Source organism: Penicillium rubens (assembly GCF_028828025.1).
Source record: "Penicillium rubens strain IBT 27055 chromosome Unknown utg000004l_segment0_segment0, whole genome shotgun sequence".
Lineage (NCBI taxonomy): Eukaryota > Fungi > Ascomycota > Eurotiomycetes > Eurotiales > Aspergillaceae > Penicillium > Penicillium rubens.
Genome location: NW_026890602.1, coordinates 1,974,645 through 2,000,856, shown reverse-complemented (window position 1 = coordinate 2,000,856; position 26,212 = coordinate 1,974,645). Strand labels below are relative to the sequence as shown.

Here is a 26,212-nt window from a genome sequence, read left to right as displayed (position 1 = left end):
TCCACAATGACCGAAGGTGAAGTGTATCGACGCGCGGAGATTTCGCCGTTTTGCCCGTTCTCCACAACCCCAGCGTGACCTCGACCCACCTTACCAAACCCGCCGCGGGTTAGCATGCGTCGGTACCTGGGTCAGTTCTCTCCTCTAACTCGGGTAAATGCCGTTCAGCCATTTTTCCTTAAGGTTGATGATATCACGCTTGATAGTGGATCATTTTATTACATTCGTGGATTGTGTTTATTGTACGTCAAGCATAAATGGTGCCCTCCTATCCTGTTCTGGCTAACAAACTGAGAAGCAATTCGTCATCTTTCCATTTATCAAGAGCCTTGCTCTTCCACATCTCCCACTGTTCGTCTTCAAAGTTGAAAGCCTGACGAATTCCTGCAAACAAAGGTAGAAGTGTTTCCATATCTAGAAAGGAGCTCTCAACCCTAAGAGCAAAGAATCTCTAAATCGTTCTGCCTTTAACCATATAGTCCGCGAGATCCTCATAACCTCTCTTGCAGAAAATAGCAGCCATTCGTAGTTTATCCGCGTCTAGCTCATTAGAGCCGTCGTAGAACTCGCCTACTGGCCACATCATACACGGTGAAGAGAACGCCTCGGCCTTAGAGACAGCTTGGGTCCATTCCTAGTCTATAATCGCCTTTGTCGTCTAGATACTTACGGAAGAATTGATCGCCTAGTGACACGTCTGCTAAGAGAGAGCCGAAAATGTCCTAGCGAAACCGGTAGACAAGGTAGGTCTCCACCGGGTAGCAGGGGTCAATCTCACCGCTAGCTATCATCCTGAGGTTAGCCTCCAGTATATCTTATAACCATTCTAGCACAGAAGAGAATGGCCCGAGCCGACCCTTTCCCGCTCGGAAGGTCGATTGATACGTAAGACCTTGAATATCTATCGTGTCTCTACCAAGATAGGCGATCCTATCGCTTTGAAGGGATGCTTTTCAATCTCGAGGAAAATGTCAGAAGGTTGGCATTGACCATGGCGGCTAACGCCAGAAATAACGGGGAGTCATGTGGAATGCTTACTACTTTAGGTATGGTCTGAGTGTAGACTGGGTGCTCAATAGATGACTCTGAGCGCTCACTGAGCAATCACGTGATTAGTCTGAGCAGCTTAGTGAGCCTGAGCCCGGACTGAAATCTACCCAGTGAGCCTGACTCTGAGCGCCCTCATAAAAGCGGCGGCAGCTGAGATACTAATATAGGAAAGCTCCACCCGGCAGAGGAAATCAAGTACATATAGCTGTCTACATATGTACCAGGTGGGTAGGTACCCGCTGACACTTAAAAATCTTTGAATAGCATCAATCACCGAAACTACCAGCTAGCACTCCGAACATATATCAAATGCCGACGGAAATTTCTAAGCTTTAGAGTAGCGCTGAGGCACTTTTTTGCCATAAGGCGTTCGGACAAGCACATCAAGGGCATGAGTTACACAGTTACACAGTTACACCGATGCCTCAATTCCCCAAGTCGAGAATTGAAAATGAGGTCTTGGTGAAGTTCCAACCGGCAACTCTGAACTCGGTGACGTTGCCATAGCAAAGGTGAATTATCAGTCACAAGAAACTGATTCGAAGTTCACAATATTGAATCTTGGCTAATCTGATGGGTGCAGGGTACCTTCCTTTTGCTCACAAGTTATTTACTTGGTCCCCTTACTGAAATGCCTGTTCCTGCTTTTACTGTAAACGGCGGACCTGTGAATTACTATGCTGTCACATTAACCTCCCTTCGATGCCATCTGCCATCCATCTATATATTTCTTATTTAAAAATAATAATGCAGATAATAGAGAAGCTGAGAGAGGATAGGTGAAATGAAGGAGTCGAGATAGAAGAGTCGAGAGGTTGGAATATGGAGAAACATGAGTCGAGGACATTTGATTGACTTCACCTATCTAGTCCATTTGCTTGGCACTAAAATTTCGAGCGTTAGAAAATGGTAATCAGAAAGTGAGGGTTTTCACTTACCATTTGCCAGTACATCCCCTTATTGCGGAGTAAATCCTGATGTGACCCCCTTTCGACGATATTAGACCCATTTCCATTCTGACTCTCTCCAAAAACGAAAATAATATCCGCTTTCTGGATAGTTGCTAGTCTGTGCGCAACTGCGACAATCGTCATACTCCTCCGTGCCGCTAGACGTTCAAGGGCACCCTGGACAACCTTTTCAGACTGCGAGTCGAGACTGGATGTTGCCTCGTCTAGAAGCAACAAGGTAGGTTTTCGTAACAATGCACGCGCTATGCAAAGTCTCTGGCGCTGTCCACCACTCAATGCTGTCTGTGCTTTTATGCCTAGATCTGTGGAGTATCCCTCAGGCAGGGATGTAATGAAGTTGTGGATCTCGGCATCAGTACATGCCTGAAGCAACTCTTCGTCGGTGTATTCTGATGGGTCGAGGCCAAGTGTAATGTTGTCTCGAATTGTGCCCTCGAAAAGCCGTGGCTCTTGCGCTACGAGTGACAAGGATCGACGGTATGAGGTTGTATCTATCGAAGTTATATTTTCGCTGTTGAGGAAAATATTCCCTTTGTAAGGATCGTAAAATCGCTCGAGCATTGAGATAATGGTCGTTTTCCCGCAGCCCGAGGCGCCGACAAATGCAACGAACTGGCCACTTCCAATGGTGACATCGAGGTCGGTGAACAATGGGTTCTCCTGTGAAGCATACTTGAAGGCAACCTTTTGGAATTCGATATGAGCCCCAGACCGAGTAGCTGTATTGATCTTGAGCTTTTCAGAGTCCTTTTCGGAATGGCACAAATCTGGACGGAAGTCGAGCATTCTGTTCGCTGCAGCAGTGCCCTGGGCGATATTAGGTCCGTAGCTAAAGAATTGGCCCGCTTGTTGTCCGCCGAGAATGATAGACATATACACAACAAAGAAGGAAACCGGCTCATACTCTCTAGACGCTAGCAGCTGACCACCGTACCAAAAGGTAAGCGCCATGGCGCAAAGCTCCACGCTATCAGAGAAGGCAAACACTAGAGTAGCGAGCCATGCTTTGCGAAAAGCTTTCTTTTGCTGCTCTTGCAGAAGGTTCGAGTATCTTTTCAGAATAGAATCCTCCATTGTCAATGCTGAAACGGTGCGAAATGCCTCGATAGCTTCTGCTGCGAACTGGGAGCTGCCGGAGTAAACAGCAGCATTCATCGAATCAAACTCCAGCTCATAACGTATGCGCATAAACGCAGCAAGGAAAACGAAGGGAAGAGCAGCAAACGTAGCCACGAGACTTAATTTCCACCCAAAAGAAAAGGCAATGGCGATGCAACCAATCATGCTGCAGAGTGAAATGACTGGGAAAACACCATTTACCCCGATCAGATCTTGGACCTGCTTGGGATCGGTTGCCAGGCGCGAAACGAGTGAGCCGGAGGCATTGTCGTTCAGATCATAGAATGGAACGGGCTTTTCCAGAATGTTTTCAAAATATTCCGTCCGGCAAGTGGAAGACATTTCCTATAATACTGTTAGATCCATTATATAATTCGTATGATATCCACTGACAATTGCGAGTCTGTTGGCCGCGAAGCCAACCGCTGAATAACAGGCGGCAATTCCAAGAGACAAGACAAAGAACCACAGAGACCAAAAATTGGCGGCATCGGTGAGTTTCTGGTCTCTAAAGCTGAACACATCGATAAGCTTTGCAAAAATCCAGCTCTGTAAAGGGTACGCGGCTGCTTTATTGTTAACCAGGATCAAAAGCGTTCGGGCAAGACTGCTTACAGGCAGCACCCAAAATGCCGAGTAGTGCTAGGAGGAAGAATGGCCAATGAGTACGAGACTCATACATCAAAAGTCCCACGCTGGTAAAGAAGCCTCGCTTTTTAGTCTTCTTTGCCTCCTCTTGCGAGTCTTCGGCAGATGCAGTCGCATAGTGCTCAAGCTCCTCTTTGAAAGGTTCTATGGTCTCCACTGTACCATCTTCATCATCTGCAGCGATTTCAAGTTTCTGTGCATTGACCAGGCCCCGATAAAGGCCGTCCTCCACTGCAAGAAGCTCATCGTGAGTCCCTTCTTCAATTTTCAGGCCGTCGCGAAGAACAATGATCCGATCAGCTCGTCGAACGGTGGATAATCGGTGGGCAATCACAAGCGTAGTTCGGTTCCTAGAGACGCGATCGAGGGCTGCTTGAACTATCTTCTCTCCCCGAACATCAATCGCACTAGTGGCCTCGTCCAGAACGAGAATAGTAGGCTCTTTGATGATACTTCGCGCTATAGCCAAGCGCTGTTTCTGACCTCCGCTTAACTTCGTGCCGTTCTCACCCACAACTGTCTCATATCCCTAGAGAATTTTAGCAACGAAGATGGAAAGTGAGCAGCTTACATACCTTGGGCAGCCGATCGATGAACTCATCGGCAAATGCTTCTTTGCACGCATTTTCCACTAATCCGGCTTTCACCGAGTCAGGCTCATCTTCCCATTTGGTACCGACTAGTCCGAAAGAGACGTTCTTGAAAATCGTGTCATTAAATAAGAACGGCTCTTGTTGCACAAGCCCGATGTTAGATCTCCACCACTTGAGATCCAGCTGCTCAATATTGCGCTGGCCCACTGAAATGCTTCCTTGTTCTGGAGAATACCATCTCTCTGTGAGTGCGACAATAGTACTTTTACCTGATCCTGATGGGCCAACTATTGCTGTTGTCTTTCCTTTCTCAAACCGCGCGTTGAGACCCATGAGAATTTGGGTATCCGGTCTAGAAGGGTACGAAAACTGCACATCCTCGAAGACTATGTCCCCTGAGCCGAGGGCAGCCGCATCGCGGTCTCCGCCAGAAACAATTCTTTCCGAATCGATTATTTCAAAAAAGGAAGCCGCTGCACTAGCCGCTTTGGAAACCATCATTAATGGCGATGCGATACTGCCTAGTACGCTGACTGCAATCATGACCGAAAAGAATACCCTGGAACAGATTTGTGAGTAGCGACAAGACAGCGCTGGAGGGAGAAAACATACGTTATGACTGTGTTAATGTTCGGTATATGGCCCTGCTGAAACAGTCTCAACCCCAGCCAGAACGCCAACGCATAGCTAGCGTACATGGCAAAGAAGATAAGACCAAACTGAAGCCCCATAATAACCGACAAGCTCATTCCTCTTTTCCGAGACTCTTCGACCCATTGACGATATTTTGTGGCCAACGGTGCCTCGGCGCCCAGTGAGATGACTGTTCGAATGGAACCAAAAACTTCGGCCGCGATTGCCGAGTGTTTTTCATCTGCTTTGTCTACCTTTTGCTGGATCTTGGAAATCGCGGGCAACGTCAGACAGCATACGAACAGAATGAAGAGTATAGCTGAGCTGGTAGCAAGGGTCAGGGCCCACGAATACTTGAAGGCTATGATGTATGCGGCAATTAAAAGGGCGAGGGATTGGAACAGAATTGCCAGTTTGTCGGAGATGCTTTGCTGAATGGAGTTGGAGGAAGTTGTGATAGCATTGACAACTGTGCCGACTGATACTTGGTCCAGTTTACTCAAGGGTTGGGCGAAGAGCGAGGCCATGTATTCAAGTCGTAAAGCCGCTGAAACTCGAAGGCTGGTAACACGAAAGCAGTACTGTGGTTGGATTTGAGCGGGTTAGCTTTGGGGGAAGTACCGCAGTTTCACTTGGGGTATCCTAGCATACCATTGAAAAGTATGTCAAGACGAACTTCGCGATGAAGAGGTAGACTATGTAGAGACTTTCACAATTAGCCCCATGATACAATGATGACAACTGTGATTCTGCGCTTACCTCAGTCGACTAATGGAAGCTTTGAATTCGCTTTCGGTCGTTGCTGAATCGGGAAGAAAGTAATCGCTGAAGCTACCGACCAGCTCACCAAAAACGATATTCATGATAGGCAATGGCTGGCGACCGATTAGTAACTTTATTTGTACTTTGCAATTGAACTCCCGAAACATAGTCAACTTACGACACCTGAAGCCATGGAGCATATGAGAGCGACTATCAAGACCGCGCGATCTTTGGTGGTTAGGTAGGAAAGAATCCTCTGTATGTTATTAGCGATACATCGCGACGAAATATTGCCTCGGTCACTTGACACATACGAAATAATCGCTAAGGGACGGATATTGCTGTTTCACATCTTTGACATCAGGATCCCGCATGGGATCCTCGTCGACTTCGACAAGATTGGGCTGTCGGTCATCCGTCAAATATGGAGAACATGACTCTCGTGTCATAGACCTTGTCTCGGTCACAGCTCCTTGGGGAGAATCTGAAGAGAGACCCATCCTTTGGAAAATAACCTTGATGGTAGCAGAGAACAGAGCTCATCCTAGGAAGAGGATTCCTTTGGGTTTATATTCAAAGACAGCCACGCGGCTCTCGTCAACGTACATTGCCTGTAGATCATTTGACAGGAAATACGGAAATTTCCAGACTAGGCGACTGCGCTTTAAATTGCTCCTTGTGATAGGCCAAGAAATCTCAGGCCGTCATCAACGTGGACCAAAATGGATCAAAGAGATGCCTACTTTGGGACCCTTCAGGAGTCATAAAGCGAGGTGGTTTCTAAATGGGGTTAGGCCATGACCTAATCCGGACTAGCGTACGGGATTTCGGGGTTACTGAGAGTCCAGACCCACTTAACACGAGAGCCCTACAGCCAATCAGAGTCGAGGCCCCAGATTCAAGTCCCTCCGGACTTTCGGCCTTTTCACTTTCCCGCAACATCCCATACCGAGCTAACAGTAGTTAGCAGTGCCACTACGAACAACGATGAGTACTGGGCGTCCATTAGCAACTATTTCGGTGAGAAAATATTATGTGCACACGTGACTCGGTCGAATTTTGACTTGAGGCTATCCTAGTGTGGTCGTTGTCAGTCTAAGAAGGTATAGAGTCCTTGGCAGTAATGTCATCTTGACTGTTCAGCCACAATAACAATCTTCTAGATTCGCTGCAATCGAGCTACGCCGAGATGTGATAGATGTGAAGCCACAGGAGCTGAGTGTGCTTACTTGCCACGAAAGCCACGAACCAAGAAACAAGGGTACATTTGCCCAGCCATGAACCATTACTACATCCCTCCAAATTTTAATTAAGACTATCATAGGATCGAAATTTCTGAGAAGGGTGCTCTTCTAGGAGTTCTCAAGCGTCTCAAACGCCTAGAGGAGCATTGTGGCTTGGATACTTTTGCAGGAAATCAAGATAATGAGGTCGATTCCATGTCTATTTCTTCTGTCGAATCAGAGAACACGCGAAATACAACGCTGCCAGAAATCCCGACCACAATAGTCCCACCCGGGATCTGTGATATCGTCAATCGTATCAATGATGAAGGCAGTCGATCTATGCTTCTCTCTAGTGTCTTCTGCCACCTGCAACAAATTGAATCATGCTTTCTCGAAAATGAACAATGGCTTTGTGCCATTACTTCCGCCATGTCGGAAATCCAGTTCATGCAAGATACACAGCCTACGGAGCCGCCAGAAGAGCTGTCCATTCCAAAGGACCTAGCACAACAGCTTATAGACTGTAAACACATCTGCCCCGCGCTTGGTTATTCATTCGCTAACGTCCAATCCAGACTACTACAGCTTCTCCCATTTCGAAGGCTTCAAGATTCCTCTCGAAAAATCATTTCTAGCTTCAATTCCGGATCTGCTGAAAATACCCCATGTTCAACTAGATTGTACCTGCCAAATCATCTATCACACCGTTCTTCTTCAAGGCATGGTCACAAAGCCAGAGGCGCTCCCAAGAAGAGGCACCTTGATCCGTATTCTATACCAGAAATGCGTTTCTCTCAGCGAAGACTGGCTGAAAAATGTCAAAGACACCCCAGCCGACTTCTTCGCAGCATTGACGCTGGTAAGAAAACCAGATACTTTTCAATATTACACCAATGAACTAATAAATTCAGCAGATGTCATTGTTTCTCGAATGCTGCAATATCGATTTATCCTGGAAAGCCCTCGCCCAAGCATGCAGGATATCCAAAGCCCTAGGATATTTCTCCGTAGATGAGACACCTTCCGAGGGAGATAACCAACTTTCCACAGAGCCGGGATCTCTCCCACACCAGGCGGAAGTAGAGCGGAATCGAAAACGGTTCGAATTCTGGCACATTTTGCGAACGGATTGTCTTTTTCGCATGTGTTTCGGAAAACCAACCCTCATCCCGGCAGGATCGTGGAAAGTCAATTTCCCCGACCCAACTATCAACGGCATCGACCACGAATCGTCCCGCTTCATTCAGATTCATTTCATCGCGTCTATGCGATTGGCGCTCATTGTGATGAAATATCTTGATTGGGTTGACGAAGGGAAAGATCCTGATCCCGTCTCCCATGATGCGACAATTGACAGTTTTATCGACGAGGTTCAGCTAATATTATCGGATTGGGATGCGGTACGTCTTCACACTAACTTGAAAGAAAAAAGTTATGGGATCTTCATTGCTAATCTATCACTTTAAAGGAGGGCCTTCTTCAAATGGCTACAAATCACGTCGATATGTGGTTCTGCGTCGACGTACTACTCAGCACTTACAAAATGCTCATCGTTCTCTATCAATCCAAAAAATGCAACCAGAGTCACATCCTACCATCCCAAGCTGTGGAGATATCCAGAAAATCTGTGAAAACCTTCCAATCTCTCCTTGCGTCCTCGGCGCATGCGTTTTGGGGCGTCAGGTATGTCAAACATGCAACTTACCTTTCCTCGTTTACGCAATTGATTAATTGTTGGAACAGTCTCATATTATTCCACCAGTTCATCCCATTTTTTATCCTTTGTTTGGATGTCATTGGAAATCCTGACCACGCCAATCTCGAGGAGGATCTCGTATCCATAGGCTGGATTAGCGATTACGTCGAGATGGTCATTAAGGAACGAGTCGAGCTCAAGCCGGTTATCATCATCATCAAATCTATGGCTACGGCTTGCCAGCAAACGAAAATGGATAGACTAGCGCGAGCGGTAGATGCTGGGGCATAGTTAGGGATAGGGTCCCCATATTCTAGTTGTAAACAATTTTGGGCGTCTGTTAACCTTCGCTTTCTCAGGAACATTTGAAAAGAACTTTTTTAATTGCCATTTTGGAACATGTCCATCACTTTTCTCCTGATTCTGTGTCATCCTGTTCATTTGGGTTTAATCAGAGGAAGCTCCCAGATGTTCTGTCCCTGAGATTGCAATCTAAGTACCGTCTATAGGAAAATGAAATGAGATGTATGGTTAGAAACACCTTCGATTTCGTAACTCGCTTATTGCCTTCATAAACTACATATAACATACCTTATAGATATGTACTCCCATTGGAGATAGCAATTCTCTGAGCTCTCCCCTTCCACCGGCTCCCCACCGGCTCCCCATCGGTATCCCACAATTAGTCCTCCACTTGCCACTTGATTATGCATTGACAAGTGATGGCATGGCGAATAGGTGGTATCTATTTCACTGGGTAGTCAAGATCAGGGCTGTCGATTTATAATCAAGGCATCATTTATATCCCGAATCGAACTTGATACATCCGTCTGCATTTCTATTCCATTTGTCCTCCTTAACTCCAGCCCTGCGGTAACCAGAAACATGAAAGAGGTCATCAATTTAGCAGGACCGACTGTGAAGTTCGTGGATAGTCCAATCCCCGAGCCGAACGATGACCAAGTGCTCATCAAAGTGGTCGTGTCCGGGTCGAACCCAAAGGACTGGAAGGTCCCAGATATCGCAGCTTCTGGGAATAGCAAGCTGGAGATGATGCTCAAGGCCAAGAAAGGGCTGAACCTGGGAGACGACATTGCCGGAGTAGTTGAGAAAGTCGGATCCAACGTAGTCGAATTCAAAGTGAGTCGCCTACTTTCGCTTGCATCTTATATCGCCTAAGCTCACAATTTCTAAAGCCGGGTGATCGCGTTGCAGCCTTTCACGAAATGTGTACGCCTGGTGGCTCGTATGCCGAGTACGCAATTGCGTGGAGTCATACAACTTTCCATTTGCCAACACACACTTCATTCGAAGGTGCGTCGAATACCAATATTCCTAGGTCACGGATCTAACCAAAACGAATAGAAGCCGCCACCATCCCACTCGCTGCCTTGACTGCTGCTGTTTCCTTATACGCGCACCATCGCTTCCCGCCCCCGTGGGCACCTGCAACGGAACCGACCCCATTCATCATCTATGGTGCAAGCACAGCTGTCGGCTCTTTCGCAATCAAGTTGGCATGCAACAGCAATATCCACCCTATCATCGCCATTGCAGGAAAAGGATCGCAGTATGTTGGGGGCTTGCTCGGTTCAAGCAAAGGAGATGTCGTGATCGACTATCGTGAAGGTGTAGAGACAACGGTCAAGCAGATCAGAGACAGTCTCGAACGGGCCGGTCACTCCAAGGTGGAGCATGCACTCGATGCTGTTATCATTCCGCAAAGCGCAGAAGTCTTAAAGAATTCGGTCGCCCCCGGTGGACAGATTGATTTCGTGCTGCCTAATGATCTAGACGTCTCGCCTGCGAACAAATCGATCACTTCGGTTGGATCGGTGCACAAACAACCGGAGTTTGAGGATAACGAGGTACTAGGTTTCAATCTCTCTCGGTATTTTACAAGAGCATTGAGCAATCGCAGTTTCTCGGGTCATCCTTTCGAAGTTAGGCCGCGCGGCCTAGAAGGTGTTGAAGAGGCGTTAAGAGACTTGAAAGCCGGAAAAGCAAGCGCTACGAAATATATTTTCCGCCTTGCAGATACACCAGGGATTGCTTAGTGTGCGCGAAGTTCATCAAGCGACCTGGTGCATTACTTGGTTACCAAGATATTCTTTGCTTGCTCCAGGCCTTCTATAAGACGCTTTCTATAGATTGAATGCAGTAGATTTCTCGTCCTCATTTCCCCTGTCTACAATGTATATACCGCTTTGCTACTACGAATTCTTTACTCAAGGAAAAAGGAATACATATGGAGTAGACAAACAGCAATCGCCTGGTTGAATATCCAAGGTCAATCTATACCGTGTACATACAGGCCACATATTTCCACGAGTCTGAAACAAACATGTTTAATAAAGAGAATAAAAGGCAAGGACCCGAATATACTCATAGGTAAGCAAGGGACTCGCAAAAAAAAAAAAAAAATCAGGGACGATCCCACCACGCCCGTCTGGAACTCCGGTTGGATGCGTGATGCAAAGAAGCAATGAGAGATAAACGAAATGATAATGAGCGATGTTGCAAAATGCAAGAAGAACTGCGCTGCAAGGGGAAAGGATTGAAAGCCAGGTGCAAAGATTGATAGGTACGCAGGAATGGCGGGTTGAACATAGTAAAGATTGGCTGGTAATGATATGCAAGGAATGAGGAGTCGAAGGACTGAAAGGAAAGATGAGGTAGTGGCATAAGGATAGGTGAGAGATAGAGCGAGGCAGAGATGAGGAAAGGAACCAGTCTATTTAGCATAGCTGTAGTACCTCGGTTCTTGGCCGTACTGGCTTTGTTGATAACTGGGCGGTGTTTGGGAAGCCTGCGCAAGCTGTCCGTACCAGGATGACCGACGAGGCTGGTCGGGGCGATTCGTCTGGTTTAGGGCATCCCATGTGTGGCTGGCGCCTGGAATGTTGTACATGGACTCGTGGTGACCGTGTTGAGACGGATACACAGACCCAGCCTGTTGGGGCTGCATCGGCTGAGGTGAGAACGGCGGCGAGAACTGCTGAGGCGCGTACTGTTGCTGCTGCATCATGTGCTGCTGACGGTGCACAATGGCCTGCTGAACCGCCTGATTCGACATTCCCTCCTTCATTTCACGCTTCTCGCGTTCCCGAGCATCGATGTGCGAGACAAGGCCCATAGGGTTGACAGGAGCCTGCGGTTTCCGGTTGTCATTCGACATGTTGAAGAATGAAGAGCCGGTCATGCGGGCGACATGCTCCTGTTCACGAGCGGAAAGATTGGCTGAAGCATCATTGTAGTTAAGCATACCCTGGGCACCACGAGACGAAGGCCGATAGTTAGGATCTCGCTGAGGGCTCATGGGCGAATTGGTACGGGCATAATGTGTCCAGTCGCCAGACACCGGGCGTTGCACTGACATGGGATTGGAAGGGGTGCGATTGTGAAGCTGCATCGGAGGACTGGGAGCCGCCCGTTGCTGCACGTACTGTTCCGGGGTGAGACCTCCTGGAGTGACAGGGCGACCGGAAGCCATTCCAGGCTGCCACAGCATGCTCCGTCGATATTCCTCTCGGCTGGAAGGCCGGGCATTAGCCTGGTCGAGCGCTTGGGTAGGGACCGTAAATTTGGTTCCCGACGAATCATTGCGTTGGTGCGTTGATTTTCTCAGGGTGTCTGATGTGGTTGGGCGCCCGGTAGTCGGCAAATAGGTCATAGTTGGGCCGAAGTCAACAGCAGGAATGTCCGGGTTCGAAGTTGGGGCCTTATCCATAGCATAACGAGCATCGCCAATGACATAATCCTTGGCCGCTGGGACTCCCACAGTCTTCATGACACCCATTCTAGGTCTGGTGGACGCGACGGATTTCTTGCTGTAGACGGAACCGTGAGTGCTAGCATAGTCAGGCGAAACCGTCGACGCATCATCGTAAATGCTCTCGTCTTCATTTCCATTTCTTTTTCCAGTAGATGAGACTGGGGATGGAAGATGAGGAGCAATTTTATTCAGCGCATCTTCATCAAGGGTATGGCGAAGATCGTCATAACTCGGTTCGCCTGGTGACTGCGGCTCTGTCCCGAAAAGCTTTTGCTGGGGGAGTGGCTTGCGTCGTACAGATTTGTCGGAATGAATTTGCATCCGTTGCGGGGAGTACTCCTGGGGAGAAAACCGATGCGGGCTGCCACTACTAGGTGTGTTCGGGCGATGCTCCGGAACTGGAGGAGGTCGAACCGGGAGTGCAAGACCAATGTCCTCATCACTTGATGAAGTTGCAAGAGAGTTTGTGGACACAACGGGGCCAGGAGCATAGGCTCGGTCGAAGCTCCTGTCATGGGGCTGTTCGTAGTCTGTGGGCTGTGTCTGGTGGCTTTTCCATGCAGCACCGGCGGCTGCCGCACCCAGTCCCATAGTTCCGACCGATGTTAGTTGGGAAAGTGTTGCGTGAGACATCCGGTTGTTTGCCAACCTCTGCTCCGAAGAAGCCTCTGGTCGGTTGGTGGGCATCTCTTTGGGTCCATGCGAAAATGCGGGGGGGTTTTCAACAGGAGCGGGTGGAGTGCGTGGGGGGAGCTGATCTTCAACTGACGGGCCTTGGAGACGGTCGAGATTAGGTTCGCTTCCGGAGCTGGCGCTCTCGGCGATAGGAGCGACCGCTGGAACCCCACGGTGTGTCAGATCTGGAGAAGGAGAGCTCTCAATTAAAGACCCACGGCCTGGCCGAGACCCAGCGTTGAAGCCCGTGGTATCAGAAACCACGCGGTTGTGATACACCGCGGGTGAGCCTTCGTTCTGGGGGACTTCGTGAATAACAGCCTCGGTAGAATTGTTAATTTCAGGCTTGTTGTCGATACCAGAAAACTGGCGGCGAGTAGAGTCCATAGGGAAATCACTAAGCCGGCCAGACATGGAGCGATAGCGAGGTCTCACGCTGTTCACGCTATTGGTTCTGCTCCTGCCAGACGAAATCCGGCGCTGTGTTGCCTCTTTGAGCTGTTTCCTCCACTGAGCCTCGCTCCATTCTTGGCTTCCCGGGGTTTGAAGGAGACTGGCAATGTCCAGTACGTCAAGATAGCCATAGCGACGCTCCTTGGGGAAGGCGAACATGATGCTCTTAATGTGATTAGTGTCCGCCACCAGGCGAGTAGGACGGCCATAGAGATTGAAAGTGTCGAATGTCGGGAAAAGGAAGCGCAGCATCATCTCGAATCCCGAAACCGCAGCATGCGGCTCCGGCATGACAAAAACAAGTCCTTCCGAGGAAGAATCAGGCGAATGGGTGGTAATCCGTCCCTCCAACTTCACCAGGGTGGATGCATCGATTAGAGCCTTAGATTGTGGGTAAATCGCATATGCCGAGTAGACCTGGGTAACCGTTGCAATGGGAATCGCCTTTTTCGTCTTCTTCGTCTCGTAAAACTTGATGTTGCCAGTAACCGGCATTGACAGGCGGTCGTACGCCGATTTCTTCGTGACTTTCCGCGCTTTTTGGAGTTCCTTTTCGTCCGGCGGGCAGATCACAAACCAGCACCGTCTCCACGGGGTTCCGGCTCCAAATCGCACACGCGCCCAATCTTCGTACTTGAATTTGGTGGGTGCCAGGATAGAGTTGATTCCGTTGAGATCTTTTCCTTTCGCTGCAATCAAAGAACCGGTGTAAGCTTCGTACAAAGACGTGTGCTCGAACATCGAGAGTCGAATAGCCGCAGTCCATTGGGTCAGTGAGTTGAAAGAATTGAAGTGCAGCAGATATCGATTCTTGCCCGCGGAAGAAAGGCTGAGTACGTTCTTCAATGGCTGTATAGCTCCATTTTGGATCGGAAGAGTCTCGATCTGCGAGTAACTGATGAGTTCATGTCTGACGGTTCTGGCAGGTTAAGGCTTACCATCTTAAGAGAGGCATCAGCCAAATTGATAAAGGTCGCCGGGACATCTTCTCCACCTGCTGCGTCCAGCGCAGCGCCATCCCATAGTGAAAGAACTGTTCCGACCAGCTGTGCATAACATTCCACCCATTGCCGATCAGCACAAGGGCGTCCGTCTGGCACGTGTTAGACATTCTTTCCCCGCAAAGGGGCGAGGGAATCGCTTACAAGTGTCCAGATCATTCAGTTTCAGAAAGTATCCTTCCTGATAGACCTTGTTCGTGTGGATATTGAGGAATGAAAAGATTGGCGACAGCTCCGGAGGGGTATCGTCCGCCTGCTGCATCAGAGGCGGGTTGCGTGAGAAGATCATGGATGCCGGTCGCGAGCCATTTCCGCATCTTGGTCCAGAGCTAACAGGGGATGATTCGGTCGGAGGAGATGGTGTATCGGGAGGGGTTTGCCACTGCGGTGGTGTATCGGACGGAGTCACTTTGGTGATTGGCGTAACGCTCGATGACCTTTTACTTTCTTTGGCAGAACCACTGTTCCTTGACCCCCCAAAACTGGATATGAACGAGCGAACTAGTAAAATGCAAGGGAGAGTCAATAACGGGCTCTAGTGCACTTCCCGGCATATCCGGAGAGGATCGACTTACCACGCGAACGACCCATGACGTCGGAACGTGATGCGACAGACAAGAACCTCAGTAGGCTTTTGAGTAGTACCCCTCAGTGAGTGAGACTGTGAAACGTCTTGAAAGTAAGGAGAGAGACCGGGGACGTGGTGGGATTTAAAAGGAAACTGTCCGAGGCAGGTCGATTGCGCTGAACGAGAGACTGTCAAATAGCGACTGCGCCTGAACCAAATTAGGTGAGGAAGATTCAATCCATGAAAGCCCCACGAGGGTGAGCCTGGAAGAATAAGAATGAAGAGAGCGAGTGGTTTCGGAGTTTAGGGAAATCGAGCTTCTCTGCCAAGGAAGATGACGTTACAAGCTGCGTCTTTCGCTAATCACCAGGATTAACGATTCTTTCTTATAATTCAGAGACAAACGAGTGAGTTAGAGAGGGAAAAAATTGGAATAATATTGAGAAGAAGAGATAGACATGGAAAGACAGAAAGACAGAAAGAGAGAAAGACAGAAAGAGAGCAGAACTACGGTGGGTCATCTGGGCAAGTCGGAGGCGACAACTAAACAATTCCACGCTACACCCAATAATAGTGTACATCCTCTTATTATTCTCGGACACTTGAAAAAGCCAAAGCCAAGCCAATTTCTGCGATGCATTTATCTTTCAACTGAGACCTTCAAAGGGTTCTGATTGGCGTCATCCCGGGTCCTCTGAGAGACAAGACTATAAGTAGACTAGTGTGCATGGATAAATATAGTTAGCTATTGTATGTTGTCCTCCGTACTCCTTGCTCCTTATGAAGTACAATATATAAGATATCTTATATTCCCCTAATACTAAATATCCCCTTTCTCATTTCCCCTTAACTCTATAAGAACCCCCGTGGCCAAGACTTTAATTCCCACTCTAAAAATTCTAAAAATGGAGGGTGAACTTGGCTTGGCAAGTTCTGCAGTTCCATTGCCACTTTAAATCCGACTCTCATACGCTGCCTTGGCCTTTCTACTCCACAGATAATCTGATCTGAACACGCGTAATGACCCATTCACCGCTGTACCTGTACCCTGTTTAGGTCCACATACATTATCGAAACACAGTTTATGTTGGTAAATAATACTCTTCTTCCCCGTTTCTACATATTTCCGGGAGGATGTAGTTCATGGGACTTCGCACACGGGCCTTTTCACTCCTGCATTAGGGCAGTCTAGCCATCGTTGCTCAGAGAATCCTTGGCACAACGGGGCCAATTGTATTACTTTGCCTATAGTTATGGTGGATAATAATTATAATACCTCAGTACTGGAATACGGAGTACTTCGTACTCCGTACAATGCCAGGTATTATACGCAGTCTTGGCATAGATCAATGGATCCAGGATTTTCTGGCCTGCAGCATAGGATCAGGGTGGCTCCATGGAGATCTGACCGAACGCGTCATAGGTACTTTAAAATAATGTAGATCGGCCATGTGGCATCTCGAGATGTACCTAGGTAATTCCAGGCATTTCATCTTTTCCAGAGGTCCCCGCTCTATATACAACATCCACGGTTATATCTCCCGCCTATACCTGTTCGGGAAATAAGGTTATCTCAAGGTTCAAGACACTTTTCCTTTTTTGTATGATCATATATCCCTAGGTACCTGCCCAGATTGTTACGAGGCACTCTATGAAAATATTTGGAGCATTCATGCACTGCTGGGTTTGTTAGTTTTGTGCATTTTTCCTAGGACAACCTTGGAAGACTATAAAAAGTTCACCATCCTCTATCTCTGGGAGCGCGTCCCTAACACTGAAAGAACCAGGCCTCACTGTATAATACTGATAATATATATGTAGACATACAGAGATCCAACCTGGAAGTTTCCAGCTGCTTCGATCAAAGCCCAAATCTTAGGACTGGCCACTATGTGGAAGCTTTCGACAAGATTACCTTCCTTATTGGTTGATATGACTGGCTACATGAGAATAACCTTGTCACATTCTATCTATAATGGCCTCGAGGACACTGTGATCCATAACCTATATAAAAGCCAAACAGCAAACAGTGTTTGTTGCAATGATCAGTTTAAACGACATAACTTTGGGACTTTGGGAGTACATTCGCGCTTTCCTGATAGCTTTCATCATCGCCCTTACCTCGCACCATCACATGGACTTCTTTCTCACTTTCCAGACAATTTCAACCTGCCTCGCCAATCAACCATCTCAATCGTTCTTTCCATTGGCTGTTGAGTTGTCCACTGCGTTCATGTGACCAGTGGCAAGGGAAAGACGATCACGCAGTATGTCTTCTCCCCTACACCTAAATGAGGCTATAAGCGTCTGAGATCCTTCACTGGTCCCTCTCATCCTCTCGTTTCCCTCTGGCTTCCAACTTGGCTAGCTGTAGCCACTAGGCTTTGGTTCAACCAGCATTGACTTCTCAAGCCCATTTTCACCCCTGCACAGTCAGTTCCTATGGTTACTCTCTCTCTCTGATTCCTGAATACTGTTCTAGAGGTACCAATCTGGAAGCAGAAGTGAGACCTTTGCATCCCTTCGAGCCCACGAACATCGATCGAGATGCGCAGAAACACAATTCTACGAAGGTCAGCTCAGCCTAGCGATTATGCAGACCTACCACATATTCTCGCTGCATTGGATCTCCATCCGAATCATGCACCGGTCTCACCCCCTTCGGCCACCTACAGGGCGCCTGGGCTTTTGCTCGAAGAGCAGATGTCAGGACGCCTGCATCGGAGAGCTGAGCATGATGGTAATACTCGACATGTTGCGGGAAGAAGTCTCATATTTCGTGATCGGCTTCAACCTAAACGATATACCAGATATGATAGCTTCCTATCTTCCTAGTTGGCAAACCAACACTCTCCCTGGATCCTTCGCGCATCTCCTTTACTCGCTGTTTGGTCCATTTGAGGCAGTGGTTAAACTTCAGCAATCCCTGGACAATATCCCCGAATATTTCCAACAAAACCGACACAGGGCACTATTTGCAAACCAAATTCGAAACTTCAATCGCGAGCCAAAGAACCTCAAGTGCGGTGCCACCTTCGCACCTCAGCTTCCATCGTCCCAGGACGGCGAATGGTGTAGGAAAAGCGACGAATTCTTATTCTCTCGCGAGTTGCAAATGCTCAGAAACTTAGTGGAACCTCTACGCGATACATCCAAGCCAATTTACTGGATCACCGACCGAGTTGAGAGTGCTCTGGAGATGGACAATGGCTTCCTGGCCTCAAAGGAATTGATTGCAGATTTCAAGAAGGATCTCTCTGAAACCGCGTGGAATCGCCGCAAGAACTGTTTGCAAATACACCATTCATTTCCTGCAAATGAACTGACTTTCTAAACCTCTCTAGACACGATCTATGACCCCCGCCCAGACTGGGATGAACAACAAAAGGAAACAAAACGGCTCAGAGAATACCGCCTCCAGGCCTGCAAAGGAACACTCTACTGGGACCGCTGGCCGCCCGTCGAAGAGCAGTATGACAGGAACGCCCTGGCCGCAAAACAATTTATCATTGACAACGATCCGAAGGCCGCTGAAATCCTTGGATTCCTGCCACCAGAGAACTCCCAGCCCCCAGCCGCCCTGATTTCAACCCAGCCAGGTATCGAGCTCGCATGCATCATCGACCTCGAACACTACGACGACCAAATCACGATCGTACTCATACGGATCAGCCAATGGCTAGCTCTCGCCCGCGGCTTCCCAGTAGTCCACCTGTTCTGTGACATCGTCCGGCTCTTTACCATCTACGGCGTCGACGTAGCCAACGCCGTGCAAGTGGAGTTGTGCAAGCATCTAACTGGCTTGTCGTCGTTCCTCTGGGACTCTGTCGAATTGCCGCCGCTGTTTCCCTGTCTAGAAAGCGAGATCGAGGCGCACGAGCTCTACCCCGAAGAAATCCGGAGTCAGCATGCGCGGAACTGCTGGGCGGAGCAGCAGTTGATGATGTGTCGCTCGCTTTGGTGTAGGGACGATAACGCTATTGCCTGGGACTACCCCCTGCAGACTCTCGTATGGGGGGAGAAGGGCGATGGCCGGGTGCTTGCGCTTAGGTCCCCACCTTTCTAGGATCATGCCAGACATATCCCGTGGGGGTTGGTTGATATGTTGAAGGAGGGGTTGTGGGTTGGCGCGTATGAGGATGGTTGGCTGGCACAGTTCATGGGGTTCAACAGCGAGTACTCGGATGGCCACCTGGCCGATTTCTGCAGTGGAGAATGAGAGTCCAAAGGAGAAATAGCAAGGAGGAGATACCGAAAAGAGAGAAAGACGGTCGAATACAAACGGATGGAAATGGGAGACGGCATCTATTCATATAGTGTATGTTGCATCAAGAGCTAGAAAGAAGCCCGACTTATCTAGGACACATGCAGATTTATTCAAGATATCATACCGTGATAAGTAACGTAACCAAGCTAAATCCACCATCTCATGCAGCCATTGGCAACCAGGTTGTTCTACAAGGGTGAGATCAAAGTAGGGAAGCGCCAGTTATAATAAGACAAGGGCACACTTGGTCTACAGGCCTATCCTCTGGTGCATACGGGGTTACATAGATGATCAATATTAAATTTGAATCCATTTTGAAGCTGGCCATTCGTGGATTAAACTTGTGAAGTCAAACATACATGAGGTCAACATGCTGTCGAGGGAAGAAAAGTCCCTTGGTACGCATCAAGAACGCTACATACATAATCATAACATCGTAGAAATGCGCTTCATCTTTGTTCCATCGCATGATAAGAATTGACAGGGTCAGCCAATGCCGTCTGATTACGGTCGGGGTATCGCAGAAATCAAAGAATCAATATTGCATCAAATAATCAGAATCCAACCCCGGCTGACTAGGGAGATAAGACGAATCGTTCGACTGTGAGCCGAAAGCAACATCCGAGGAGTGGTCTCCTGCCGCGTAGTAAGACCCACCATCCTGATCATATCCAAGACCATAGATACCCAGCGAGTTGACGCCGGGGGCGGTTTCGTCGGTAAGCAACGCGCGCTGCATGAAGAGGTTTTGCACCTCGTCTTCGGTGCAGCTGTGTTTGGTAGTCATATGTACCCACAAGTCGTAGTTGCGGTGGAAACGATGAGGGCACGACTCCGGGTAAAAGCAAGCGACCTGCCGTCCTGTTTCCTCCGCGTAGCCTTGGCCTGTGAGAGCGGAAAGAGTGGAAACGGAATTCTGCGGCTTTTTGGCCGCCTTTTTTTCGTTCCGTCGTTGTCTGGCGCTCGGATATCCCAGGTGTGTGCAGCGGATGTGTTCTATGAGTGTCGAGTTGTTGCCGTAGCGTTTGCCGCAGCCGACGCCATCCCACCCCTTCACTTTGTCGTTGCTTGAGAGATCGGTTTCGCCGCAGACGAACTGTCTTTGGCCTTCGTGGACTGTGCGTTTGTGGACGTTTAGGTTGCCTTGCTTAGTGAAGCTGCGGTCGCAGCCGGGGTGAGTGCAGGGGAAGATCTTTCGTTCTTCCAGAGTGACGTCCCCATGGGCTATCTCGATGTGGCGCCGTAGCCCTCGTGCTGTGGAACAGACTAATGGACACTCGGGACACGCGGGTGGGTGAACAATTCGAATGTGGCTTTGTAAACTGGCATATGTGGGGAATGATACATCCTGTGTTGTATTGTCGTCGGCCATATCTGACGATTGAGCATCCATCTTTTCGGCACATTCTGCGCAAGTGAATCGCTTCTCGGAATGGACCCTGCTCCGGTGGGTCCGTAGATTACCAGGTTTGTCGAAGGCCATGTTGCATTTCTCCTTGGTCTTTGGATCCACGTATTTACATGGGAATGGCTTCTGGTTCAAATGGACAAGCATGACATGCTGCTGTAGTGTCGAGTGCTTCCGGAATGTCTCCTCGCAAGGTGGGTACTCGGTACAGCGGTACTTGTCATCACCGTCATGCGTAGCGGTGTGACGGCGAAGCCGTGACCCGTTCACAAAGCTCTTCCCACAACCTGGGTAGTCGCACACGAAGTCTCGAACACCTGTATGGATACTCTTGATATGATGTTGAAGGTGGGAAGCGCGTAAGAATGCCTTGTCGCAGTCCTCACACTTGAATATTCTTTCGTTGTTGTGTGATCGGATATGTTCCTGGAGTCGAGCCGGACGATTGTAGGACTTATCGCACCCCTCGAATGGGCAAGGTAGCATTTTGCGCTCGGATGGTAATATCTGTCGGGAAGAGGTGGCCGAGAATGGGGTGGCCGGAGATTCGTCCATGTCTTCGCTCATTGAGCTCGGAGTAGCAGGAGCCGAGTACTCAGCATCGGAGTGAGTCTCCTCATAGATCATGTCTGTGAGATCGTCAGTGATTAGATCACTTTATCATGATGTTATCTTGGGGACGTAAACTTGCCGGAATTGTCCAGGACATTCTGCTTCTGGTGTCGTTTGGGGGTGGCAACACCCTCCGATGAGGCCTTTCGTTTCATGGCCATCATGAGAAGCCCTGAAAGGGACAATTGAGAAAGGAAAAGGACCTCAAGGCTCGAGGAAGTTCGGGCGTGAATGCCAAACTAATAAATTTATTTTTGCCGGAAAGGCGGTGACGGTCAACACAGAGGAAGTTTTTCCGCTCCCAGGATTTTTAGCATCAAATCCCACCTCGACCCCCCGAGTTGTCTCTCATACCTCTGGGTCTGTCATCGCTCGCTTCGGCCTACAAATACTTCGCTCCTTTACAGGTTTAACTGTCATTATGTCTGACTACGGCCACGACGACGACGTCGAAGAGACGTAAGCTACCTCCCTTCACCAACTTGCCCAGGGTCGAGGCGCAAAGGAGCTTTGCTTCCCATTTTGCCTCCAGGCAGCTTCACAATGTGTTTGCTCTATTGTATAAACCCATTTTCTAACAATGTGGTATGCGCAGCTACGACTACGAGCCCGGCGAGGATGTGTTTGATGAGGAGCCGGAGGAACAAGAGGGCCTCGAGGGCGAAGACGGGGTTGAGGGAGAAGAATACCCCACCACCAATGGCGAAAATGTCGTTGTCTCTGGCGATCCCAATGCCGGATACGCAGGAAAAGTGATGGAGCAGTCGCGCGAGAAGAAAGTACCCAATGACCAGCGCACTACCACCCCATACTTGACCAAGTACGAGCGCGCGCGTGTTCTCGGTACCCGTGCCCTGCAGATCAGGTACGTTGCTTTTGATACCGGCAATTGCGCATATGATGCGTTAGCTTGGGCTTGCTGACATTTGGCATAGTATGAACGCACCCGTCCTTGTCGACCTCGAGGGTGAAACCGATCCCCTGCAGATCGCCATGAAGGAATTGAACCAGAAGAAGATTCCCCTGATCATTCGCCGATACCTGCCCGATGGATGGTAAGCAATATCCTGTCGATGAGTGGTTGAGTGGTGATCCAGATCTAACGTTTCGACTTAGGTATGAGGATTGGACATGTGAGGAGCTGTTGTAGTGGTCAAAACGGTATCAACCGTTCTCTACTGAGGCTTTTTTCCATCTTTTGCTTTTCTTTGGGTTTCAGCATAGCGTTTGGAGTTCTGGGATTCGAAGAAACCGTCGAAAAAAAAGAGACTTGGATGTCCTTTGATGAAACATGGACACCAATTAGGCTTTGTACATGAATCTAGAACGGCAAAAAACATATCCAAAAATAATTTGACTTGTTTATCTTCTTTGCATATACATTGGCTTTGTAAAAGAACCAATTATAGCGCATATAAGCCACGGGAGAAGTGGACTGTCGGGAATCCAATGACCGGATTTTTTATATGCTTCATATATCAAGACACATTTGGATGCACTTGACTTGATGAGATATTTGGATGCATATGAGCACTTCTATGTCCTCTGTAATGCATATCCTACTGATGTAGGATGGCGGATATTCACGGTAAAAAGCTGATTCGGTTATTCCCTCTGTCTCCAACTAAGCTTATGGATCTACTCCGTAGTCACTTCTCGGCATCTGGGCAACCCATTTGCCGTCCATGAACATTGATGATTTCCGCAAAGATTGGCAAAACAAGGGTAAAATATGATATTTCAATAGATTTCAAGTAGAGAGAACATATTCAAATCGAACTGCACTAAATTATATATCCCTATTCTAGGAAAAAGTCTGGTTATTCTATTGTATCAATGCCTTATATTATCGAATGGCCGAATGTCCGAGGCCCCGCTTAGGGTTCTCTTGGAAAATATTTCAAGTTTATATTGTACCCATTGCTTCCTTCCTGACTCTATATCCACAGCTAAGAACTTTTGGACTTCACTCCTATATTATACACGCTCTGGCCCGTGAGGGACATCTGTTTGACCGATACATGAGGCAACATGGGGTCAACTAACTTGGATATAGAGCAAAAAGTCCTCGCTGATTCCCCGACCACTCAAGAAAATGCCAACAATATATCACAACCTCCGGACAAAGAGTCCGAGTTGACGTTCGATACGGGCTTACATACATGGCTCCAGGCTTTGGGCTCATTCTTTCTCTTCTTCAATTCATGGTAAGAATACATATATTCTTTTCATATAAAGATCCTGTTGCTAACAAGTTGAAACAGGGGAATCATCAATACATGGGGTGCCTATCAAACCTATTATGAGCGAGAGTTACTCGTCGGTACTTCATCATCAACCATTGCTTGGATTGGATCACTGCAGTCTTTCCTTCTGATGATGATTGGAGTCATTACAGGTCCCCTGTTTGACGCTGGCTACTTCCGATCCCTCATCGTCTTCGCTGCATTCCTGCTGCCCTTTGGTTTGATGATGACCAGTCTTGCCACAAAATACTGGCAACTGATTCTTTCCCAGGGCATTTGCGTCGGGGTCGCAGCAGGCTGCCTTTTCGTGCCCTCCGTTGCCATCCTGCCACAGTACTTCCGCCGCAAGAGAGGCCTAGCCAACGGCTTGGCTGCCAGTGGCAGCAGTATTGGTGGTGTGATCTACCCCATCATGTTCGATCAGTTGCAGAAGAAGGTCGGGTTTGCCTGGGCTACGCGAGCACTTGGGTTTGTCTGCTTTGGCACAATTTGCATTTCTATTAGCATTATGCGCTCGCGCTTCCAGCCGAAAGAGAAGCGCAAGCTCTACCAGTTGTCTGCTCTAAAGGAGCCGGCCTTTACTACCTTCGCCATTGCCATGTTCATTGGCTTCTTGGGCTTCTACAACTTCCTTTTCTATGTGCAGTCATACGCAATAGAGACAGGCATTGTAGACTCCAACCTTGGATTCTACCTACTCTCGATGCTAAATGCCGCCTCAACCTTTGGCCGTATTGCGCCGAACTTCCTCGCTGACCACGTTGGCCCCTTGAATATGCTCACGCCCGCCGTGACCATCACTGCCATCCTGGCCTTTGTCTGGATTCGTGTCCACACCGTACCTGGCATCATCATCCTTGCCGTCTTCTACGGCTTCTTCTCGGGTGGATTTGTGTCTCTGCCGCCTGTGGTCATGGCGAGCATGACTCCTGACGTGCGCGACTTGGGCACACGCTTGGGTATGGTCTTTGCTATCACTTCCATAGGCCTGTTGATCGGTACCCCCATCGGTGGTGCAATCCTGGCCGATACACACAAATTCCTTGGAGTTCAGCTTTTCACTGCTTGCTGCCTCACTACCTCTGCGGTTCTTATGAGCTGCGTCAGATTCCTGCGCTCCGGTCTTAAGTTCCATGTCAAGGCTTGAGCCTTGGCCGCTGCGCGCTGAAATGACTTACAAAACATACCCATTGCTCAAGAGGTTCAAGCCTTGTTTCAGCTAATTCCTAATACTGTCAAACTCGTCCTCATATTGCATATTGCATTACCTCCCGGCGACTCATTTCGCTTACATCCAGTCCAGTCAGTGGGAGATACGGCGCACTTCATGTTATACATAGAGGGAAAAAGGCAATAATCACATATCTGATTATGTACAAGAAATACTTATCCACCAAAACCCCAGCCCCGCGTAAGCCCTCCACGCCATGAGAACCCTCGAAGAAAAAGGCGAGAGAGAGATAGAAAAGAAAGCCATGTATGGCTGCTTCAACAAATACCGCAGAAAGAACTGTGGTTTACATCACATCCTCAGGTCCAACTGGGAAGTTCTCACCGTTCTCTCTCACATGCTCAAGCTTCTTATCTCGACTGCACGGCTTGCGCATATCGAATGCATCTTCCCCAGTATCCGACATCCCCGATGGGTCGTCGCTATAATAATTAACCACCCTCCGGAAGACGGAGTATCTGCAAATATACATGTCAGCGGCCAATACAGCATTCACGATCTATATTGATTCACTCACCCCATTCCTTTGTACATGTCATATGCAACTTTATTTCCGGCGCGGACGTAGAGATCCACAAACCAGGCGTCGTTGCTGTCGGATCCCCGCTCGAGCTGCTCGGTCAACCGGCGCGCAAATCCGAGACGGCGCCAGGCTGGTGCAACAGTCAAGACTGTGATGTGTCCGTGCCATGGAGTGTAGTGTTCGGAGTGGCGCATTGCAGGGTGTTGCTCTTCGAGCTTGCCCATAACTAAAAGAAATAGGTCAGCTTTATTCCTTGAGGTTTGAGGAGAAGGTGTCAAGCTGGGGCTAGAATTAAACATACTATAACCTACAATGCCGGCCTCATGGTCCTTCACGGTGCTGAACAATGAGGGCCATTTGTTCAGGTAGTTTAGGTAGAAGCCAAGGTCGTAATTCTCAGTGAGGGGGTCAAGGTTTGTGAGATTAAGATCTAGCAGGTCCAATGGGGACATGCGTTCAATAGAAGTCATCTTGATATGACGATATATCGAGAGAATGATAATGTGGGGTTTGATACTTTTATACTTTTTCTTTTGCCGGGCGGTGACGAGTAGCAGTCGGCGGTGAAGGTTGAAGTTGGGTTGTTGGTGTTATACCCCTCCTGCATCCTGGTGATGCAGTCATTCCTTAGTTGAGGTTTTTCACATTGTTATATATCAATTGGTATTAGCTGGTCTTTGTTTCATCGCCACTGCACTATACTACAACATTGACTCGGATCCGGAGCTATCGGAACATCCAAATTGGGCGTCCTA

At 48.5% G+C, this 26,212-nt stretch overlaps 9 protein-coding genes across 9 annotated transcripts; 5 read left to right on the top strand and 4 right to left on the bottom strand.

The window, feature by feature from the left end:
• Positions 1 to 1,907: 1,907 nt before the first annotated feature.
• Positions 1,908 to 6,276, bottom strand: N7525_010726 (ABC transporter permease/ATP-binding protein; the record flags this gene model as incomplete). The annotated part of the gene is made up of 10 exons (XM_061215200.1): positions 1,908 to 1,934; positions 1,989 to 3,485; positions 3,534 to 3,706; positions 3,756 to 4,317; positions 4,364 to 4,940; positions 4,994 to 5,595; positions 5,666 to 5,720; positions 5,774 to 5,889; positions 5,955 to 6,032; positions 6,091 to 6,276. The coding sequence occupies 10 exons, from the start codon at positions 6,274 to 6,276 to the stop codon at positions 1,908 to 1,910; spliced, it is 3,873 nt and encodes a 1,290-aa protein (XP_061067712.1).
• A 664-nt stretch (positions 6,277 to 6,940) lies between these two features.
• N7525_010725 (transcription factor domain-containing protein) lies at positions 6,941 to 8,989 on the top strand (the record flags this gene model as incomplete). The annotated part of the gene is made up of 6 exons (XM_061215199.1): positions 6,941 to 7,037; positions 7,091 to 7,525; positions 7,578 to 7,861; positions 7,917 to 8,402; positions 8,471 to 8,685; positions 8,746 to 8,989. Coding segments are annotated over 6 exons (1,761 nt in total), but the record flags the coding sequence as incomplete, so codon positions are not given.
• Positions 8,990 to 9,583: 594 nt separating this feature from the next.
• Positions 9,584 to 10,755, top strand: N7525_010724 (uncharacterized protein; the record flags this gene model as incomplete). The annotated part of the gene is made up of 3 exons (XM_002561291.2): positions 9,584 to 9,838; positions 9,895 to 10,012; positions 10,064 to 10,755. The coding sequence occupies 3 exons, from the start codon at positions 9,584 to 9,586 to the stop codon at positions 10,753 to 10,755; spliced, it is 1,065 nt and encodes a 354-aa protein (XP_002561337.2).
• A 677-nt stretch (positions 10,756 to 11,432) lies between these two features.
• N7525_010723 (uncharacterized protein) lies at positions 11,433 to 15,193 on the bottom strand (the record flags this gene model as incomplete). The annotated part of the gene is made up of 4 exons (XM_002561292.1): positions 11,433 to 14,486; positions 14,540 to 14,694; positions 14,747 to 15,103; positions 15,178 to 15,193. 4 exons carry the CDS (start codon positions 15,191 to 15,193, stop codon positions 11,433 to 11,435), a joined length of 3,582 nt encoding a protein of 1,193 aa, XP_002561338.1.
• Positions 15,194 to 17,652: 2,459 nt separating this feature from the next.
• Positions 17,653 to 19,389, top strand: N7525_010722 (uncharacterized protein; the record flags this gene model as incomplete). The annotated part of the gene is made up of 3 exons (XM_061215198.1): positions 17,653 to 18,457; positions 18,515 to 19,206; positions 19,237 to 19,389. Coding segments are annotated over 3 exons (1,650 nt in total), but the record flags the coding sequence as incomplete, so codon positions are not given.
• Positions 19,390 to 19,972: 583 nt separating this feature from the next.
• Positions 19,973 to 21,472, bottom strand: N7525_010721 (C2H2-type zinc finger protein; the record flags this gene model as incomplete). The annotated part of the gene is made up of 1 exon (XM_002561294.2): positions 19,973 to 21,472. The coding sequence occupies one exon, from the start codon at positions 21,470 to 21,472 to the stop codon at positions 19,973 to 19,975; it is 1,500 nt and encodes a 499-aa protein (XP_002561340.2).
• Positions 21,473 to 21,878: 406 nt separating this feature from the next.
• On the top strand, positions 21,879 to 22,607 carry N7525_010720 (DNA-directed RNA polymerase core subunit RPO26; the record flags this gene model as incomplete). The annotated part of the gene is made up of 4 exons (XM_002561295.1): positions 21,879 to 21,916; positions 22,053 to 22,322; positions 22,393 to 22,512; positions 22,574 to 22,607. The coding sequence occupies 4 exons, from the start codon at positions 21,879 to 21,881 to the stop codon at positions 22,605 to 22,607; spliced, it is 462 nt and encodes a 153-aa protein (XP_002561341.1).
• An 881-nt stretch (positions 22,608 to 23,488) lies between these two features.
• On the top strand, positions 23,489 to 24,850 carry N7525_010719 (MCT family MFS transporter; the record flags this gene model as incomplete). The annotated part of the gene is made up of 2 exons (XM_002561296.1): positions 23,489 to 23,664; positions 23,722 to 24,850. The coding sequence occupies 2 exons, from the start codon at positions 23,489 to 23,491 to the stop codon at positions 24,848 to 24,850; spliced, it is 1,305 nt and encodes a 434-aa protein (XP_002561342.1).
• Positions 24,851 to 25,220: 370 nt separating this feature from the next.
• N7525_010718 (peptide alpha-N-acetyltransferase complex B subunit NAT3) lies at positions 25,221 to 25,927 on the bottom strand (the record flags this gene model as incomplete). The annotated part of the gene is made up of 3 exons (XM_002561297.1): positions 25,221 to 25,392; positions 25,452 to 25,683; positions 25,759 to 25,927. The coding sequence occupies 3 exons, from the start codon at positions 25,925 to 25,927 to the stop codon at positions 25,221 to 25,223; spliced, it is 573 nt and encodes a 190-aa protein (XP_002561343.1).
• Between the last annotated feature and the right edge of the window lie 285 nt (positions 25,928 to 26,212).